Here is a 20,874-nt window from a genome sequence, read left to right as displayed (position 1 = left end):
ACATACCTTGCTGGGGTTTTTTTTTGTGTGTTTCTCTAGAGAACCCAATGTAACACAGTGATAGAGATGATGCCAGAGACCTTATGACAGAATTTTGCAAGGCCAACAATTTATTCATTACAAATACCTTTTTCTAACAACATAAATGGTGGCTATCCATGTGGACCTCACCAGATGTAATACACAGAAATCAATCGACTACATCTGTGGAAAGAAGCAATGAAGAAGCTAACATCATCAGTCAAAACAAGGCCAGGAGCTGACTGTGGAACAGACCATCAATTACTCATATGCAAGTTCAAGTTGAAGCTAAAGAAAATTAAAATAAGTCCATGCAAGCCAAAATTAAACCTTGATTATATCCCGTCTGAATTTAAAGACCACTTGAAGAATAGATTTGATGCACTGAACTTCAATGACCAAAGACCAGATGAGTAAAAAGTCATTAAAAAGACAACAAAGGAAGAAAAGACCAAGATTGATGTCAGAAGAGACTCTGAAACTTGCTCTTGAATGGAGAGTAGCTAAAGTGAATGTGAGATGATGAAATAAAAGAGCTAAACAGAAGATTCCAAGGGCAGATCAAGGAGACAGAGTAAAAAATTATTATAATGAAATGTACAAAGACCAACGGAGAAGAACATGCTTGGCATTTCTCAAGCTGAAATAACTGAAGAAAAAATTCAAGCCTCAAGCTGCAATACTGAAGGATTCTATAGGCAAGATATGGAATGATGCAAGAAAGTATCAAAAGAGAATGGAAGGAATACACAAAGCCACTGTACCAAAAAGAATTGGTGGACGTTCAACCATTTCAGGAGGCAGCATGTGATCAAGAACCAATGGCACTGAAGGAAGAAGTCCAAGCTGCACTGAGGGGATTGGTGAGAAACAAAGCTCCACAACTTGACAGAATAGCCATTGAGATGTTTCTACAAATGGACACAATACCGGGGATGCCTACTCATTTATGCCAAGCAATTTGGAAGACAGTTACATGCCAATGACTGGAGGAGATCTATATTTGTGCCCATTCCTAAGAAAGGTGATTCAACAGAATGTGGAAATTTTTGAACAATATCAATAATATCACACGCAAGTATAATTCAAAAATGGTTGCAGCAGTATATTGACAGGGAACTTTCAGAAGCTCAAGCTGGATTCAGAAGATATGAAGCTAGGGATATAATTTCTGATGTTAGATGGATCTTGGTTGAAAGCAAAAAATGTAAGAAAGATGTTTACCTCTGTTTTATTGACTATGCAAAGGCATTTGAGTTTGTGGATCATAACAAGTTATGGATAATATTGCAAAGAATGAGAATCCCAGAACACTTAATTGTACTCATGAGGAACCTGTACATAGACCAAAAGACAGTCATTGGTAAAGAACAAAGGGTTACTGCATGGACAGGTATGCATTGGGGCTGTATCCTTTCACCATAATTATTCAATCTCTATGCTGAGCAAATAATCTGAGAAGCTGGACTATATGAAGAATATGGCATCAGAATTGATTAACAACCTGTGATGTGCAAATGACACAACCTTGCTTGCTGGAAGTGGACTTTACTGATGAAGATCAAAGACTACAGTCTTCAGTACCAATTATATCTCAACATAAAGGAAACAAAAATACTCACAACTAGACTAGTAAACAACATCTAAATAAATGGAGAAAAGATTGAAGTTGTCAGGGATTTCACTTTACTTGGATCCACAATTAATACCCATGGAAATTGCAGTTAAGAAATCAAATGACAAGGAGTCAAGAAATCAAACTATGATACATACACACAATGGAATACTATGCAAAATTAAAGTATAATGGTCAATCTGTGAAACACCTCATAATGTGGATGAACTTGGAAGACATTATGCAGAGTGAAATAAGTCAATCACAGAAGAATATTCTATTAGTCCACTGTTGTAAAAAGTCAAAGGAAGGTTTATATATGGAAGGAAACTTTCTTAGTTGGTTACCAGGGATAGGAGGGGATGGGAAGAAAAATTCCTAAACAGGTGAGACAAGTATTGATTTGGATGAAGGGAAAGGTGAGTGGACAACATGATAACACTAAGGAAAAGGAAGACACAGAGAGATGCACAACAGGTACAGACGACAAAGATACACATTTTTACATAACAATACTGAATTATCAGTAAGAGCAAACATTAATCTATGGGAAGATACATAGGTATACAGACTGAATGATTAGGTACATCTAGGCAAAAGGGAATATACCCATGACCACATATAAGTTTGGCAGATGATATTCCTACATACATATTTTTGTGTGTTGTAAGAATGTCCATATAAATAGAACAGGGGGCAAAGTTATGAAAATTTCTTAGTCACAGCCAGCCACAATGAGGGAGCGAGTTGTTGGGCCTGTGGGCTCAGGACTATGGTCACAGGGGACATCAAGCTCAATTGGCATAACCTACTACACAAAAACATTGTTCTACATCCCACTTTGGTGAGTAACAACTGGGGTCTTAAAAGTTTGGAAGTGGCTAGATGCAGCAATTGGTCTCTCCTCATCTGGTGCAAAGAAGAATGAAGAAAACCAGAGATGCATGGAAATTAGTCCAAAGGACCAGTGGGTCATGCGAACCTCTGCCTACATGACCAGGAGACCAGAGGAACTAGATGATGCCTGGCTACCACTCTCAACCACTCAAAAAGGGATCAGTGCAGGATATCCTGGATAGAGTGGGAGAAAAATGTGGCACAAAACTCAAAATTATAAAAAAGACTAGGCTTGGTGGTCTGCTAGAGACTGGTGAAACCCCTGAAACTTTGGCCCTTAGTCACCCTTCATGCTTGGAATTTAACTCACTCCCACGGCTTCCAGCCAAATAGACTGGTACATACAAGGTATATATAAGGCGAACATCTGTACCAGGTAGGTACACTCCTTAGAACAACCAACCATGGGAGATCAGAAGGGCAGTATTCACACAGGGAAATAGCTCAGAGGGCAGGAATACACAAGAAAGAAGGACAGCAGGAAAAGATAAAAACAGGGAAGAAGTGGTAAGAGAGTTGTTACATTATGGGGATTGCAATCAATGTCATGGAACGAAATGTGTATGAACTATTGTCAGGAAAATGAATTTGCTCTGTAAAATTTCACCCAAATAACAATATAAAATGGAAAAGAAAGAAAGAAAGAAATGAAATGATATATTGCACTGAGCATATCTGCTGCAAGAGACATCTTTAAGTATTCAAAAGCAAAAATGTCACTTTGAAGACTAAGGTGCACCTGACCCAACCCATGATATTTTCAGTTGCCTCATCTGAAGACTGAAGAAGAACTAATGCCTTTAAATTATGGCGTTGGTGAAGAATAGTGACCGAAAAGTGGACAGAAAGATGGTGAACAAATCTGTCTTGGAAGAAGTATAGCCACAATGCTCCTTAGAAGCAAGGATGGTGAGAGTTTATCTTTCATACTTTGGTCATGTTATCAGGTGGAACCGTTCCCTGAAGAAGGATATCATGCTTGGTATAGTAGAGTGTCAGCAAAAAAAAAAAAAAATCCATCAATGAGATGGATTGACACAGTGACTGCAACAATGGGCTCAAACATAGCAACAATTGTGAGGATGGCACAGGACCAAGCAGTTTTTTTCTGTTCTACATAGGGTCGCTATGTTTTGAAACTGACTCGACAGCACTTAACAACAACAACAACATTTCCTCTACTCAGAGAGGATTCCCATCTGTCAGAGGTTTACACACCTACCTGGCTATCTGTACTTTTCACTATTACCAATGTTATCAAGGGATAGCTTGGAGCAGAGAGAATAACAGCAAAAACCAAAAGTAAGAGATTGTCCTGCATTCTCTCGAATCTTTGGGAGTCCTCTCCTCCTCCTCAGACATGGAAGAAAGTGCTTTTTTGGAGATTTTCCTGCACATACCTGGTATACATTTCAGGGTGTCAGTTCACCTTTGAGTCAAACATAGCAATACTTCAAGTAAAAAAAAAATTAATACATTACAGATTTGGTGGTACTTGTAATTCTGATGTCCTTCCCTAGTCTATAAACTAGCATTTGCTTTTTAGCATTCTTAGCATAGATTGTTCCTGCTCAGAGTTGAAAGCTGAATTTGGTGTAGAAAGTCTGGAGTCTGTTTATTCCATCTTGCCTGGAACTGTAACCAATCAATTTTAAGACAATTTACTAAGACAAAAAAATTCTAATTTCTCTTATGTCCCTGAACTTCAAATATGTGGTAGGAAAGAATATACAGGTAATTTGGAAAATAGGGTTCAACATAACTAGATGAATTAGTCATGAGAACAATATAACGATGTTATTTGAAAAACTCTTGAGTTTTATACATTTGTACATTATCATACATTTAAGATCAGCTCTATAGTTTTAAAACAATACATTCTGGCTGAGGCTAATCATAGTAAACCTAAAATGAACAAAACAAAACAATAACAACAATGAAAAAACCCTTCATTCTTGGTTAAGTACAACATGTACTTAAGGTATATCTTTTCTAAAGGAGAAAGATTTGTTGCCTTTTGCATAGAATTCAGATGGTGTATTTTTATCCTAACTTTAATTTCCACCACTCATCTGTCAAATTTATGCAACAACCACTAATTACTGTTAATGCCAAAGATAAAGAAATTGAAGATTTTAACCAACTTTTGCAGTCTGAAATTGATCAAGCATATAGGCAAGACACATTAATAATTATTAGTGATTGGAATGAGAAAGTTGGAAACAAAGAAGGATCAGAAGTTGGAAAATACAGGCTTGGTGATAGAAATGATGCTGAATACTGCTTAACAGAATTTTGAAAGATGAGCTACTACTATTCATTGGAAATATCTTTTATCAAGAGCATGAATGGTAGCTAAACACATGGACCTCACCAGATGGGATAAAAAGGAATCAAATTGACTACATTTGTGGAAAGACACAATGGAGAAGCTCAATATCAACAGTCAGAACAAGGCCAGGGGCTGACTGCTAAACAGACCATCAATTGCTTACATGCAAGTTCAAGTTGAAGCTGAAGAAAATTAAAACAAGTTCACAAGAGTCAAAATATGATCTTGAGTAATATATCCCACATGAATTTAGAGACCATCGCAAGAACAGAATTGACACACTGAACACTAATAACTGAAGACCAGATGACTTACTGGATGATATCAAGGACATCATACATGAAAAAGCAAAAGATCATTAAAAAGACAGGAAAGAAAGAAAAGACCAAAATGGATCACAGAAGAGACTCTGAAACTTGCTCTTGAATGTAGAGTAGCTAAAGAGGATGGAAGGTGATAAATTGAAAGGGTTTAACAAAAGATTTCAAACGGTGGCTTGAGAAAACAAGTTTTATAATAAAGTGTGCAAAAACCTGGAGTTAGAAAACCAAAAGGGAAGGGCACACTTGCCATTTCTGAAGCAGAAGGAACTGAAGAAAATATTCAAGTACCAAGTTGCAGTACCGAAGGATTCTATGGACAAGATATTGAACATTATAGGAAGCATTGAGGGAAGATGGAAGGAATATAGAGTTACTTTACCAAAAAGAATTGGTTGACATTCAACCATTTCATGAGATAGCATATGATCATGAACTGAGGGTATTAAAGGAAGAAGTCCAAGCTGCATTGAAGACATTGGTGAAAAGTAAGGCTCCAGGATCGACAGAATACCATTTGAAATGTTTCAACTAACAGATGCAACCTTGAGTTGTTCATTTGTCCATGCAAAGAAATTTGGAAGATAGTTACCTCATCAACCAACTGGAAATGATCCATATTTGTGCCCATTCCAAAGAAAGGTGATCCAGCAGAATGAGGAAAGTATCAAATGATATCATTAATATCACATGCAAGTAAAATTTTACCGGAAATAATTACAAAATTATTGCAGCAATACATCGACAGAGAACTACCAGAAATTCAAGTCAGATTCAGAAGAGGACATGGAATGAGGGATATCATTGCTGATGTCAGATGGATCTTGACCGAAAGCAGAGAGTGCCAGAAAGGTGTTTGCCTATGTTTTACTGACTACGCAGAGGTATTTGACTGTGTGAATCATAACAAATTATGGATAACATTGAGAAGAATGAGAATGCCAGACACTTTAATTGGGCCCATGTGGAACCTGTACATGGATCAAGAGACAGTCCTTTGAACAGAACAACAGGATACTGCATGGTTTTAAATCAGGAAAAGTATGCATCAGGGTTGTGTTCTTTTACTACAATTATTAAATCTGTATGCTGAGCAAATAATTTGAGAAGCTGGACTATATGAAGAAGAATTTGGCATCAGGACTGGAGAAGAGTCATTAATCACCAGTGATAGGAATTTGCACAATATCCTTTGCTTGAAAATGAAGATGATTTGATGAAGATCAAAACATACAATCTTCACTATGGATTACACCTCAACATAATGAAAACAAAAGTCTTCACCACTGGCCTCATAAGGAACATTATGATGAATAGAGAAAAAAATTGAAGTTTTCGAGGATTTCATTTTAGTTATATCCACAATCAACACCCATGGAAGTAGTACTCAAGAAACCAAATGACATATTGCACTGGGCAAATCTACTGCAAAAGACCTCTTTAAAGTGTTCCAAAGCAAAAATGTCACTTTGAGGTGCACCTGACCCAATCCATGGCCTTTTCAGGCCCTGCATATGCATGCAAAAGTTGAACAATGAATAAGGAAGACCAAAGAATTAATGCCTTTAAATTATGGTGCTGATGAAGAATATTGAATGTAATGTGGACTGACAGAAGAATGAACAAATCTGTCTTGGAAGAAGGATAGCCACAATGCTCATGGACTGACAGAAGAATGAACAAATCTGTCTTGGAAGAAGGATAGCCACAATGCTCTTTAGTAAGGATGGTGAGACTTCACTTCATGTATTTTGGACATGTTATTCACAGGGATCAGTCTCTGGAGAAGGACATCACGTTCTGTAAAGCAGAGGGCCAGCAAAAAAAAAAGACCCTCAATGAGGTTTCACTCTGTTGTACAGAGTCTCTGTGAGTTGGAACTAACTTGATGACATCTAACAACAACTTTAACTTGCCAGCATTGAAGATTGGTGGTATTGGTGGTGGTGATCTCATGCTACCTACCATCTTACCTCTGCCACCTCATGTTTATACTTTTTGTGTTGTCAGAATTTTGTTCTGTCAGTCCAAAGCTCAGGTCAATTTTTTTTTTTTTTTTTTTTTTTGTCCTTAGTAATAGAGACTGTGTTGAGTTGTAGATTTGCATTTTAAAGGATTAACACAAAACAAAAAGCAAATTTGTTGAACTTGAGTCAATTCCAACTACTCCCTGGGGTTTTCAAGGCTATAATCTCTACTGAAGCAGACTGCCACCTCTTTCTGCAGAGCATATGGCAGTTTTAAACTGCCAACTTTTTGGTTAGCACCCAACTGCTTAACCACTGTGCCACCAGTTTTCCCTAAAACCCATTGCCATACTCATAATGATGCTATAGGACAGAACAGAATTGCCCCCATAGGATTGCCAATGTTATAATCTTTATGGAAGCAGACTGCTGCCTCACCCTCCCACTGACTGGCTGGTGGATTCAAACTTCTGACCTTTCAGTTAGCAGCCCAACACATTACCACTGCACACCAGAGCTCCTTTAAAGTAGGATTGCTTTCTAAATAAACAATTAGTAGTTTGGAGACTGAGTCTGTGATCCCAAAAATATTAGTATTTAAATTAGTTGTATTAGAATATGTTTAGTAGCAAATAATTTAAGGCCCAACCTACACTGGCCTACACGCTCTGGTGACGTAGTGCCTAAGGCACTTGACTGCTAACTAGAAGGTTGGTGGTTCAAACCCACCAGCCACTCCTCATAAGGAAGACTGGTCAATCTACTTCTGTACTGATAATGCCTCGGAAACCTAAGGAGGGGTCACTACAAGTTAGAAATGACTCGATGGCACATAACAACAAGAACAACAACATTGGCTTAGATATATAATTTTTTATGCCACAAATAAGAAATCTGAGACCCAACAAAATATTCCATAGTATGAAAGAAACAAACATTTTCAATTTTATAAATTTATTCCCTTATTATTGAATATAGGAGCTCTAGTAGCATAGTGCCTAAGGCACTTGACTGCTAACTAGAAGGCTGGTAGTTCAAACCCACCAGCCACTCCTCTCAAGGAAGGTTGGGCAATCTATTTCTGTAGTGATACCACCTCAGAAACCTAAGGAGGGGTCGCCATGAGTTAGGTCTGATTCCACGGCATTTAACAACATTGTTGAATACTGTTTGGTTTCCAGTTTAGTTATTTTATTAAAAATAGGGCTGTGATAGTTGGAGCTGTGTGTCAACTTGGCTGGACCACAATTCTGTGTGGTTTAAGCAGTTGTGACGTGGTTATTTCCATGATGGGATCAGATGAATATGTTTTGAGCAGCCAAGTTGAAAGGGAGTTTCCCTAGGGGTGTGGCCTGCTTCCCGTATATTTATGGACATCCTGGGAAAAGAGACATTCTTCTGTGGATTGGGATTCTGTTGTGCTGCCTACAACTGTCCGTGAGCAAACAATCCACCATTTGGCCTGAAGATCTTGGATTCGTCATTCGTTGGAGTCAACAGCCCGTATACTGCCTGCCAACCTTGAGCTCCTCAGCCCCTACAGCTGCAAGAGTCAGGAAAAGCCTCCAGCTTGATGTTTGATCCAAGAACTTTGGACTTGCCAGCTTCTATAAGTGTGTGAGCCATTTTCCTGAGATAAATTTCTCTCTCTCTCTATAAGCTTTACTGGTTTTGTTTCTCTAGAGAACCCAATCTAACACAAGGGCCATAGCAAAAGCTTCTTCATATCTATGTGTTTACTAGAGCTTTCATTTCCAAGGACAGATTGCTAGAAGTGAGTTTTCTGGGTCACAAGATATGAACATTTTTCATTTTAATGCTTTCCAGTTTCCAAAATGGTCATGTCAATCCAAATTCTCACCAAGGGTATCGTAGAATACCCTTTTCCTCACAGTCTCACCATAATTGGTTATCAATATTTTTAATATTTAATAGTATATTAGGCAAATAATGATATTTAAAAATTATTAAGTTTCATTTCTCAGGCTTCTATTGATGTCAAGCATCTTTTTAAAATGTTTATTGGCAATTTGCATCTCTGTGAATTATCTATTCTTTGCTTATTTCTTATTGATTTGTCTTTCTAATTGATATGAAGGATTATAACCCTTTGACTGTCATATGAATTGCAGATTTTTTCTCTCAGTTCGTTGTTTGTCCTTTAAATTGGTCAATGATGCCTGGAAAACTCATATTCATCTTCAGAACTACTCAAATATCACATTCTTTGTCAAGCTTCCCCTGACTTTCCTGACAAAATTAGTCATTCCTTCCACAATATGCCCATAATATTTTGTGCATATCCCTGTGTACTCATTTATCACCACAATCCTTACCAAGAATCTCCATTATAATGCAAATCAAACAGATTAACACTATAATAGATACATTTTTTAATCTGTTTTGTTCATTTCACAAAAATTACTTCCAAATTTCAAAATTTTCTTGTAACTATTAATTAGCAATATCACACCATCTTTTATTTTATAAAATCTTGGTTCTACTTCTCTACTGACTCCCCACAAAACTCTTGTTTTCTCCTGACTATACCTTTTTATTAATGAGTGCTGCCTTCAAAATCCCTTGAGGATGCCACCACTGCTGTTGTTCACAAATACCTATTGCTATGTAACAACTGGCCCCAAAATGTAGTGGCTTAAAACAACAATTATTTATTTTGCTCATGAATCTCAATTTGGGCAGCACTCAGTGGGAAGGTTTGTCTTTGCTCCATGCAGGTCAGCTAGGCAGCTGGACTGGGACTAGAGAATCTCTTTCTAAGATGGCACACTCACATGACTGGCAAGTTGACTGGCTGTTGGCTAGGATCTCAGTGCTAGTGCCTGCGAGCCTCAGTTCTTCTCCAAATGGGCCTCTCAAAGGTACTCTTGATTTTCTCACAGGGTGGCTGAGTTCCAAGAATGACCATTCAAAACTACAGAAAGTAAAAGCTGCCAAGCTCTTGAGGCCTGGGCCCAAAAATGGGTACATCATCATTTATGCTGTTCCTGTTGGTCAAGGCAGTCATAGAGCCTGTCCAGTTCAAGTGAAGGGACATAGACCACTTCTCACTGGGAGAAGTGTCAAAGAATTTACACCCATCTTGAATCTATCATAACCTTCCTATGTCCTGGGTACTTCCAAAGTAGTCAAAAGAGTTGTATTTCTTATACCCAAGCCATGTTCTGTTCATTGCAGAAGTATAGTAGAGGCCTCTCTTTTTTCCAGAGTCTGTGTCACTTGGTGTCCTGGCCACAAAGCAGTATGGTATATGCCTCATGTTTCCCACAGCCCCTTCAGCTTCTGCCCATAGAAGTCCAACCTTGGCTGCTAAGCCGGGACAAGAGTGCCCTCTCTAAATTTCTTACTCTCTTATCTCTGTTCTTATGAAAGTTTCTCCTCATGGAATTCCTTCCCCTGTGGCAAATCAACTTGCATTAACAGTTCATCAAGTATGGTCTCATACTCAGAATTCCTGCTTAGACTCAACTGACAATATCCTAGGTAAGAAGTCTATTGTCATGAACTCTCTAAATCCACCCACTGTCATCATGTTGATTCTGACTCATGGAGTCTTAAACCAACATCTGTCATTTCCACTTATAAAGACAGTATTTCGCAAGATCATCCATGACACTAGCTAAGCCTAAAGAACACTGTTTGAAATCAGGCCCCTTGGATTGCTCCACTATTGATTGGAACTGAACATCAGGGAAAAGAAATGCCCTTATAGACTAGAAAAGCACCAAGTGAGGCAGGGAAAGTCACTAGAACGTTTTAGTGTTTCACAGCTAAGAGAGCCATTTCTTTTGCTTTTTAATGAAAAAGTTTTCCAGGGCTATATGTAGTCATTATGTTTTTATTCACTCTCCAGTTTCAAAAGCCTAAAAGAGAAATTAAACTGCCAACTAGTTCCTACTCTCCCAAGGCTCCTGCATTGTCCCCACCTTATTTCAGTGACTTTCTCCAAAACGATCAGTGAAATAGGAAATGTACTTTATACACATAGAACAGTAAAATGTTGATCCCTTTGAACCACAGATCAATTAACTGTTGGAATTTGGGAGATGCTAATTAATCACATCCCTAACCCTTCAATATCTAAATCCACTGAAAAATAGACACCCAGGTCCAATGAGGATCAAAATACTTGCTCTGATTAAGAGAAAAGCTGAACTGGAGGGTGGGGTTGATTTGACTTCTACTTTTTCTCCCTAACATCTAGGTGTTGGCACTTGCCTGTGGGAAGAGTTGGATCTGAGGCACAGACATATATCTGACTGCCCTAGGTAGGACTGTAGTCTGTCTCTACCAGGCAGGGACTCCCCACCCACCAGGTGAGCAGAAGCAGAGACTAGAGAACCTGCAGCCCATGGGGCAGTCAGGGTCTGGGGGCAAAAGCCCCCTGAGTCTGGCTTCCTCTTGGTAGGTAACTCCTTCTTCAGCCCCACTAATAAAGTAACACACTCCTCCTCACTTCTGCAGGGAGAAGAAAGAGAGGAAGAGAGATAGGTAGAAATTTCCCCAACACTTCTGAGAAAGTAGCATTTCCTAACTGTGTATCTATAGGAGCAAAAGGAAAGAGAAAATGGATTCCCTATGTGAACTGGTGGTGTAGTGCCTAAGGCATATGACTGCTAACCAGAAGGCTGGCGGTTGAAACTCATCTACCACTCCTTGGAAAGTAGGTTGGACAATCTATTTCTGTAGTGATACTGCCTCAGAAACTCAAGGAGGGGTCGCTATGAGTCGGATCCAACTTGATGGCAGTGAGTTTAGGTTTTTATGTGAACTCAACATTTAGGTTAAAATACTGCTCAGACAGATAGGTAAAAGAGATTAGTTTTCATCCAATTCCACTTTAAAGGGTTCCATCATATTCACAACACACATACTATAAATTTTCTCTAATATAATTCAAATGATAGTTTTACTTTATCAAAATGCATTCTTAGGTAAGTACTCAGATTAACAGCAGAAAATGTCACTATCTTTTATTTAAGGCAAGTTCTGATAAGACTTTTAGTTTTATTATTAATATGTTCTGAGTATATCTGCATTTACCTTTTGCTAAGTAAACAGAAGGAGCCCGTGGTTGGTGCAAGTGGTTAACATGTTCAGCTGCTAACCAGAAGGCTAGAGGTTCAAGTCTACCTAAAGACACTTGAGAGAGAGGCCTGGTGACGTACTTCTGAAAAAACATTCTGGAGCGCAGTTCTACTCTGACGCAAACAGGGTCACCATCAGTCAGAGTCAACTTGACAGCAACTTTGTTTCTTTTTTTCTTAAATAAATAGGAATAGGAATAAAATAGCATTTATTGGGTCAGAAACTTAGTCATAATCAAAGAACCAATAGATTTATAAGAGTAAAATCAGAGGTAAAATTTTTCACTGTTTTCAACTTAAGGATTCATTCTTTACTGGATAACAAATAGCACGTATCTACAAACAGAGATACTGGCTGGAATGTCTTGGTTCTTATATTCATAATTCCTTTGGACAGCAGTAATGCAGTTGAAAGGCAGATGCTGAGGAGAAGGAAGTTCTCAGCAACACCCTTGAGGTATTTTCAACTCTGCTTTCTTCCTTGAGTCACTTTGCCCCCACCTGAGGATGCAATGTCCCTAGTGGCCACTGGCAGGGCTTCACCATGGGCCTTAATCTGCCTTCTCCTTCTCTTTCCCTAATTTCTCCTTTCTCATAGAAATAATTTGGGAGTGCTTTGAGAACTAGATGGCTTTGGGGAGTTTATGCTTTTCCCACATGATTATGTTTTCACTGCAGAAAGTTAGGATTTTTTTCCCCCTGATACTTCACTGGAATTGTTAAGTACATTGCTGAAGGGAAAATAAGATCTCTGGGGGACAGACATTATGAACATTATAAAGGTTTATAAAAATTCTGTGTTTTGGAATTTTTCCCTTTAGTCTAAATTGCTAGGGCTTGAAATAATTTTCAATGGAAGGCAGAAAATAGCTGTTCTAGTCATTTAAACATCCGAAGTACTTTGATATGTTCATTAGTGTAACAATTATGCTCCCTTTTCTTTAGAAAGCAGCATGCCCTTCCCATACATCATCATATTTCTCCCCAAAGTTTTGTAATTAGGAATGTGAAGGTAACTATTATCGTATGTTTTCGAGTAAAGAACCTGAGATCAGAGAGGCTAGCTGCTTTGCACAACTCAGAGTGGACTAAACACCCTTACAGAGAATTCTTCTTTATAATTAGAACAAATTATAGTTCCCTGGGCATAGGAAAAGGACAGAGTGAACATTAAATATTAAACATTACTGGCTTATTGAACTACTAATATCCCTATCTTTCAAAAAGCTCATATTAAAACAAACTTTGATCCAATATTTTCTGCCACAGGTTAAGGTGGTGCCAACATAATAACTGGTAACTTTGATTGACTAGTTATCTACTCACTTGCAAAATAGAATTTACATTTTCATTTTTAAAAATCTTTGGTTGTTAAATCTGAAACAGATCTCAGGATCCCAGACCATTAAAAACAAAACAAAAAAAAACAAAAAAAAAACATTGGAATCCATTGTATCTAGCACATGATGTTACAACTGAAAATTTCTTGGGCTGTAATGGCTGAGTTGATGGTGGTGGCTGGGGTGGGCGACCATATGGGAGATGGGCATCAAGAGAATTATGGTTAGAGTCCTATTAGAGAGTACATGTTCCTAGTCCCACACACAGGGAGAAAGAGTGATCCCATGATCCCTTGGCCATTAAAGTAAGATTCACAGTAGATATGAAGCTTTGAGCTGTCCTCTCTCCTTATTTTACAGATAAAAGGTATGAATTCCACAGGACTCAAGTGGCTAGTGCAAAACCTGAAGTCTGGTATAAAAGGACAAGACACTTGTAATCTAGAATCCCAAACACCTTCTAAGGATAATGGATCCTGTTTAATGGAAAACTTTCTTCCTCCTGAGCTCCTTGATGGATTTAGGTATGCAAATTTGAGCACAGGAGCTGAGGAAAGTTAAATTGCTCCCCTTAAGAAAGATTCTCCCTGGAGTTATGGGTCATAACAAGAGTAGGGAGTGGAGGACAAGAGAGGGACTCTGAGAAACTCAGAAAGTGGGCTTCACCACCACCTACAATTCATCAGTGCTAAAAGTGATGACTGGACTGAATTATTAATGTGAATGGGGGAAGGAGTGTGGGTTCAAGTCCAGGTTAATTTGAGGAGAAACTGGTGGGTGCTTATGAAGAAACAACACGCTGTAGACCATAAGAAAATAAGCCCTCTGATAACGAGCAGGAATTGCAAGTGTTGTTTTCACAGCTCATTGAATTGAAGCCAAGTTTACTCAGGTTTTTGGTTAGCAGAAAGAGTGAGTTATTAGTGGAATTATACTAGTTAGTGACATAATTAAAGGAGCCCTGGTGACATAGTGCCTAAGGCATTGGACTGCTAACCAGAAGGCTGGTGGTTCAAACCCACCAGCCACTTCTTAGAAGATGGGGCTATCTCCTTCCATAGTGATACTGCCTCAGAAACCCAAGGAGGGATTGCTATGAGTTGAAATCCACTCCACGGCAGTGAGTTTGGTGGTTTTTTTTTTTTTTTTTTTTTTTTTGTAGCACAGTGGTTAAGTGCTAAGCTTCTAACTAAAAAGTTGGCAGTTCAAACCCACCAGCCACTCCATAGGAGAAAGATATTCTGCTTCCATAAAGATTTTAGCTTCGGAGATCCTATGAGGCAGTTCTACTCTGTCTTGTAGGGTCACTGAGTCGGAATTGACTCAAAAGCAATGGGTTTGATTTTCAGTGGCACAATGAATGGTTGAAACTCGGCTCCTAATTAAAAGGTAATTGGTCACTATGAGTCAGAAATGACTCAAAGGCACACAACAGCAAAGTGGCATAGTCAGAACTAAAACATGGGTTTTTTGATTCCTGGTTCAATGCCCACAACATAATTTGTTTGGACGGGTGGTGGTTTATTGGTATACAGTGGAGTTCCTAGTGAGCAGAGATTTCTACTTTGAAAGACACCTCACAGCCCTGAGCAAGAAGCTATCCAAAGAAGAGAATAAGTTCTGAAATCTAAATAACTGCTTCAGTACTAATTCTTTTTCGATTTATCGAATCTGATATCCAATTACTTTTACCATTGTCTGAAGAAAACCACTGTCCATATATATCAGATGTGGGTCAGATCTGCCTCTGAATCTAGAAACCAAAACCAAACCAATTCTGACTCATAGCAACCCTAAAGGTCAGTGTAGAACTGCCACATGGTGTTTCCAAGGCAGATTGCCTCATAGTTACTGGGTTAAAACCACTGACTTTTGCTTAGCAGCTAACTGCTTTAACCATTGCACCACCAGAACGCTTTTGAATCTAGAAAGCAGGTGTTAATTCTAGTCTAAATGTTCAGAGAAATCAGTGTTACTAAACAACTGAAAATGCAGAACATCATAGACATTGCAGTCCTCTGAATCCTTACCACACTTCTTTGATTAATGAAGACATTAATTTGTCTCACAGGGCTGGCTACATCACAGGGTCTGTGCTCAGATGGGGACCCCATTTGGGGTTAAATGTTCCATCAGTTCTGCCTTGAATTTCTGAATGATGTTATCCTTGGTTCTGTGTTTTGGAAATGAAGTCGAATGGAACAGCAGAACAAGTGTGGGGGGCATCATATTGGAGCCCAGCTCACACACAGTCTTGCCTTTCACCACCTCCCTGCCACCCAGGTCTCTCTCTTGTTTTTTCCACTCCCCTTCCACCTAGTGACTACACCTCTCAACTTCCAATGGGAGCCTGGATGTGTGCTTGGGGGAGGTGGAGGTGGAGGTCAGGCCCACCCCACGTACTGAAGCTCTGAAGGCTCTGGGTGTCTGTGAGGATCTGCACTAACCTGGCAAGTACCCACAATGCCTGAAGAAAGTAGATATTAAATGTGTGTGTATAGTCCATTATGACTGTCAGTGACCCTCTAGGACAGGGTGGAACTATCCCATAGGGTTTCCTAGGCTGTAATATTTACAGAAGACCAGAAGACTGCTACACCTTTCTCCAGTAGAGCAGCTGGGGGTTTGAAACACCCACTTTTCAGTTAGCAGTCAAGCTGCTTAACCACTGCACCAGGGCTCCTTAGATATTAAATGCAAATATAATATATCACGATACGTCAAGAGAAAGCTTTTTCCTGTTTTTTTTCCCCAAATGTCCTACCTTTTTATTTTGCATTGAACGCATCAAACTACATAGCTGATCTTAGACCTCTTCTCTGGCAGTCTCAAACCAATGTTATTTTAGAATATTAATAAAATAGTCACAACATATATGGAATTATAACTCTGATTTTACTAAAAGTATTATTTGGTTTCAAGAGCTCTCAATATTAAGCAAAAATCAGATATTTTCAATAGCTCAACAGGGGACAAAAACACCTCTAAATTATCCCTGCCAGTAGGGATCATTAACAACAGAAAGTTTGGATCTATTGTTGTGCTTTGACAGTTTAATGCATGAAATGGAAAAATGATTTTTTTTTTTAACAGAAGCAGCCAGGAAAAAAAATATGCATTTCTCCACAATGAAAATATCATCACTACATATTTTCTACACATTAAGGAAAGTTAAAAAAAAAAAATCCAGTTACTTCTTGCCAATGTTGGTGTTTGTTCATAATAACAGTAGCATTTTTTCCTTATCTATCTGGCACCATATTAAAAAGACCATGAGGACGGTGACACCAGAAGGAACTGCGAGGAAGTGTGGAAGTAGCTTTTTATTCCTCTTTAATTTTGTATCTGCTTCACAGCATAATAGCTTACCTTGAGTTTGGCCAAAAGAAGTTCATGGTCATGAAGAAGTTTTTTGGTTTCATCTTGACTGCTACCAATTTCTAGGAGATTGGGCTGTGATTCAGCCAGTTGAAGTTGTATCCATTTGCCACACTAAAAATAAAAATGAAATAAAATGTACTTTTAGTTCCTCTTATTCCTTCCTCTTCACTCTTCTCTTTAAAAAAAAAATAAAAAATCTGTTTATATACTATGAACTCTTTATTCTTTCCAGAAAGACTGACTTTCTTAAATTATAACAACAACAACAAAGGTCCCATATAAATCTGTTTTTTAGGATAAATTCTTCTCTCTTGGCATATTGGATTTCAGTTAAAAATTTTCAAATGAGAAACACAAATAATGGATTACGTATCATTGAATATTACAAAATCACAGAGTAATTCATACAATTGTTCATTCTCCCACCCCACAAAACTGAATTCCAAAAATATATCCAGATTTTGCTTCAGTTAGTAACATGCAAACTACATCATAGACGAAAATTTTAGTAAATGCGATTTAGGCTAAGTAGTCTCTTTATATTTGCCTTTGCTGGCTCAAAAAGAAAAAAATAAACATCAGATGATGTGGTTGGTTTTTATCTTATTTCAAAGATATTTTCCAAATATTGTTGTTAATTATTCAATAAAATCTGTACAAAAATGAGTAAAATTAGATGCATGTGCCAATTGCCATTTGAATGCAGTCAACTTATTCTCCACACTTAGGACTCTTTCCCTGCTCCAAGACACAATTCATCATTGCATTTTCTGAGGAACTGCTTTTCTAAGAAGCAACAACTGATTAAGCTTGAGGAACTACTAATAGGCATGTGCATGTGGGTAACTGGATTACTAAAGAGAAACTAGAAAAATATGCTTCTATTCCAGAATATAATTAGTATTCTGAGACAGTCTGGAAAAAAGAAACCCAAATAGATTACAGACACAGGCACTTCCACTCCTTGATAAGTAGATTTTCTTAGAATAGTTTGGATTGATTTTACATGGAGAGGCAGTGAGGTTAAGAGGTGATGGTGGGAGGAGGGGACATTCCTAGAAACAGAATTCAGTTGAAATAAAAGTTTCCAGTGTAATTTTAAAGTTTTTTTCCCCCTTATTTTCAATCTACCACTGATTCTTTCATAACTTATTCTGTAAGGATTATTCCTTATCCTGCATGAGTTTACCTTTTTTTTCCTCACTGCTAAAAGCTGCAGTTACTCAAAGCATCATTAAATTGATAATTGACATGCAAATGACCGATTCTTACTCCTTCTACTTCAGGCTTCTTTTCATCCTAACTTACTGACTTTGAAAATCAATATTAGAGTGTAAAGGAGTCAGCAGAGGGCCCCTTTATGTAGGGGCCAAGTCTCAATAGCACTGGGAAATCGGCCGTGGTAGGAATACTTTGCATTCTGTACTTCTGTAATAAATCACTTTGCTCATTGTCAAGTGCAGTTTTCCTGTTAGGAATTTTTACATTACCATAAAATTCACAGGCAAGTAAGTTAAATTTAAACAGGACTTATTGTCTATTGGAGTTTTGGTGGTTAAAGCATGTGATTGCTAACCAAAAGTTTTGTGGTACGAACCCAGCAGCTGCTCCACAGGAGAAAGACGAGGCAGTCTGATTTCATAAAGATTTGCAACCTTGGAAACACTATGAGGCAGTTCTGCTCTGTCCTAGAAGGTTGCTGTGAGTTGGAATTATTGTCTATATTTTAACAGAAGGCCAGAAAAGCCATTCAATTAAGCCTTGTGGGTCCTGAAAGAAACTGGCTTGTTTGCAGGGGTTCCCTTCATTAAACACTGAATTCTTTAGGTGGTGAATTGTCTAAAACCCCAGGAGGATGCAAGGCATTTTCATAAGGAAAAAAATGATGGAGTCATCTTTGCAAATGGACAAATTGCTTGACATAAAACATGCAGTAACCTTAAGCCTTAAGTGACATTAACTTCCTGCTATTAAGAGCATTTCTGATACATGCCCTTTGCACCTTGACAAGCAGGGCTTCTTCCCCCCAACAATGGGGCACGGGTTTAGTAGTCCCATTAGCTTCTACCATGTCAAAACGAGGGCTGCAGGAGGGGACATGATACAGCCTCTTACTAGCTGTTGCCTACTCTCCATCATGCTCAAAACAGTGCCAGCCCTCATCTGCTGGTACCTCCCTCCTCCATCACATCCACCTTCCAAAAAAATGTAAGCCTTTCACAGGTCCCCATGACACCTCAGTTTGGCAATCTTTAGTCTTTTCATCACAAATACCCTGCCTTTAAAAGGCAAATTGGAAATAATGGAGGAGATTTTTCCCAAGCTGTTTACTTGTGTTCTGACTAACAAAGGAAAAGAGAAACTCTGGTTAAAACTTAGAAGAGGTTTCTCTCAGCTGCCGATTTCAAAAAGCAGTAACAGGTTCTTGCTGTGATACTGTCAATTGTGTGGCATGATCTTGAGGGTTTTCAAACACAGCAAGAAGCCAGCCCGCAGCCCCACAGAAAAAGAAAGTTGTGACTTACCTTTATAACAGCTATAACGATTTTGGAGTCCCCAGCCTGCACAGCAACTGAACTGACTGTTGTTGTAGAGAACTCCATACCAGGACTTTCTTGGCTGGACATGGTATTTTAGAACCAGAGTTTATACTTCGGGCCGCTTCTGTGCAGATGTGTGTCTGCTGGTCATTTCAGAAGGCGACCATCAGTGTTGGATTCATTCAGGGAAAGAGCTCAGCTCGCACTGATTACTCTGCCAAAAGGAAAGAACAGGAGGTTAAAAATAGACAACCCCATTGAGTTTATCATGAGAGAGAGGAGAGCACAGGAGAGAATCGACACACCCCTAGTATGGTAACACTAAGCTGCCTGTTATTTTTGCCATTATCTTAAATGTGAAGGACTGCTTTGAGCTTTCTGCCTATCATTTGATGCTTGATAACAAATGAAAAAAAAAAAAATTACATCCTGAAAACTCAAATTAATTTTGCCATGAAGCTGTACAGTTATAATCATAAATCCTAAATCCAGTAAATCAGTGACCTGGAAATCAATCTTTTCAAGTGTTCTGAAGTCCTTCTCATGCAAAAAAAGAACCTCCAAAAATGTATTTTAAAAAAAATTCTGCCATTTGTTTTGGAGTTAAGTCACAAAGTTTCTTGAAATACATTTTTAGATTAATCTGCTTTTCTAAAATGTACTGCCTTTCATCAAATTAAGTTTAGATAGAATAATCACACTTCCTCAGAGGCTCAGATTTCTTATGGACTTTAATAATAATAGTAAAACTCCAACCAGCATTTATAAATCAATATCTAACATTTTAGTATCTCTGTTACTACTATATTCTATTGAAAAGTGTTTTCAAATCCAGTGTCACAGTTACTAATGAGCAGTACACTTCACAGTTACCTTATAATTGTAGCAAGATTTTTTTTTTTTATTGTTAGAAGTTAACATTATACTTTAGGTTTGGACTCCCCCCATCCCCATGCAGGAAAATTGTAGCCATCTTCAAATCAGAGCCCAGAATCATGGATCAAGCCTATTGCTAGAAACTCAGCATGTGTTACAAGTTGTCTGTGCTATGAAACAGCAGCTGTTGGATTCCCTGTCAAAGAGCAGCTGAAAATAACACTGAAGTTTGGGTCAGAAGTCAAATGCAAAGACATCAGAGACACTAACTCCAAAAGCTGCTCTCTGGCATAAAGCCAGAATGGAGGATATCCCAACAAACAGAGTTACATGAACGCACTCATTCTTTAAACATTTAAGCTCGATTTAATGGCATGTTTAGGTTCAGGCCTGATGTTCAAAAGACTGAGGCAGCACCATTGCTTTGTGTTGCTAAGATTCAGAGTAATATTCTTGAGTCACAGGGGGAAAGTGCTT

The 20,874-nt window shown here is 38.4% G+C and overlaps 1 protein-coding gene across 1 annotated transcript in view; it reads right to left on the bottom strand.

Moving 5' to 3' along the window:
• CCDC141 (coiled-coil domain containing 141) overlaps positions 1-19,608 on the bottom strand; it is a 301,605-nt gene extending 281,997 nt beyond the window's left edge. Inside the window, exons 1-2 of the mRNA XM_007936905.1 lie at positions 19,507-19,608; positions 16,970-17,092 (exon numbers count right to left, since the gene is read on the bottom strand). Of these exons, the coding sequence (XP_007935096.1) occupies positions 16,970-17,092; positions 19,507-19,608 (225 nt within the window). The remainder of the gene's footprint in view (positions 1-16,969; positions 17,093-19,506) is intronic.
• Positions 19,609-20,874: the final 1,266 nt, after the last annotated feature.

The sequence above is a fragment of the Orycteropus afer genome, unplaced genomic scaffold (assembly GCF_000298275.1).
Source record: "Orycteropus afer afer isolate SDZICR_OR568_19922 unplaced genomic scaffold, OryAfe1.0 scaffold00001, whole genome shotgun sequence".
Classification (NCBI taxonomy): domain Eukaryota; kingdom Metazoa; phylum Chordata; class Mammalia; order Tubulidentata; family Orycteropodidae; genus Orycteropus; species Orycteropus afer.
This window is presented reverse-complemented; position numbering and strand designations above follow the sequence as displayed.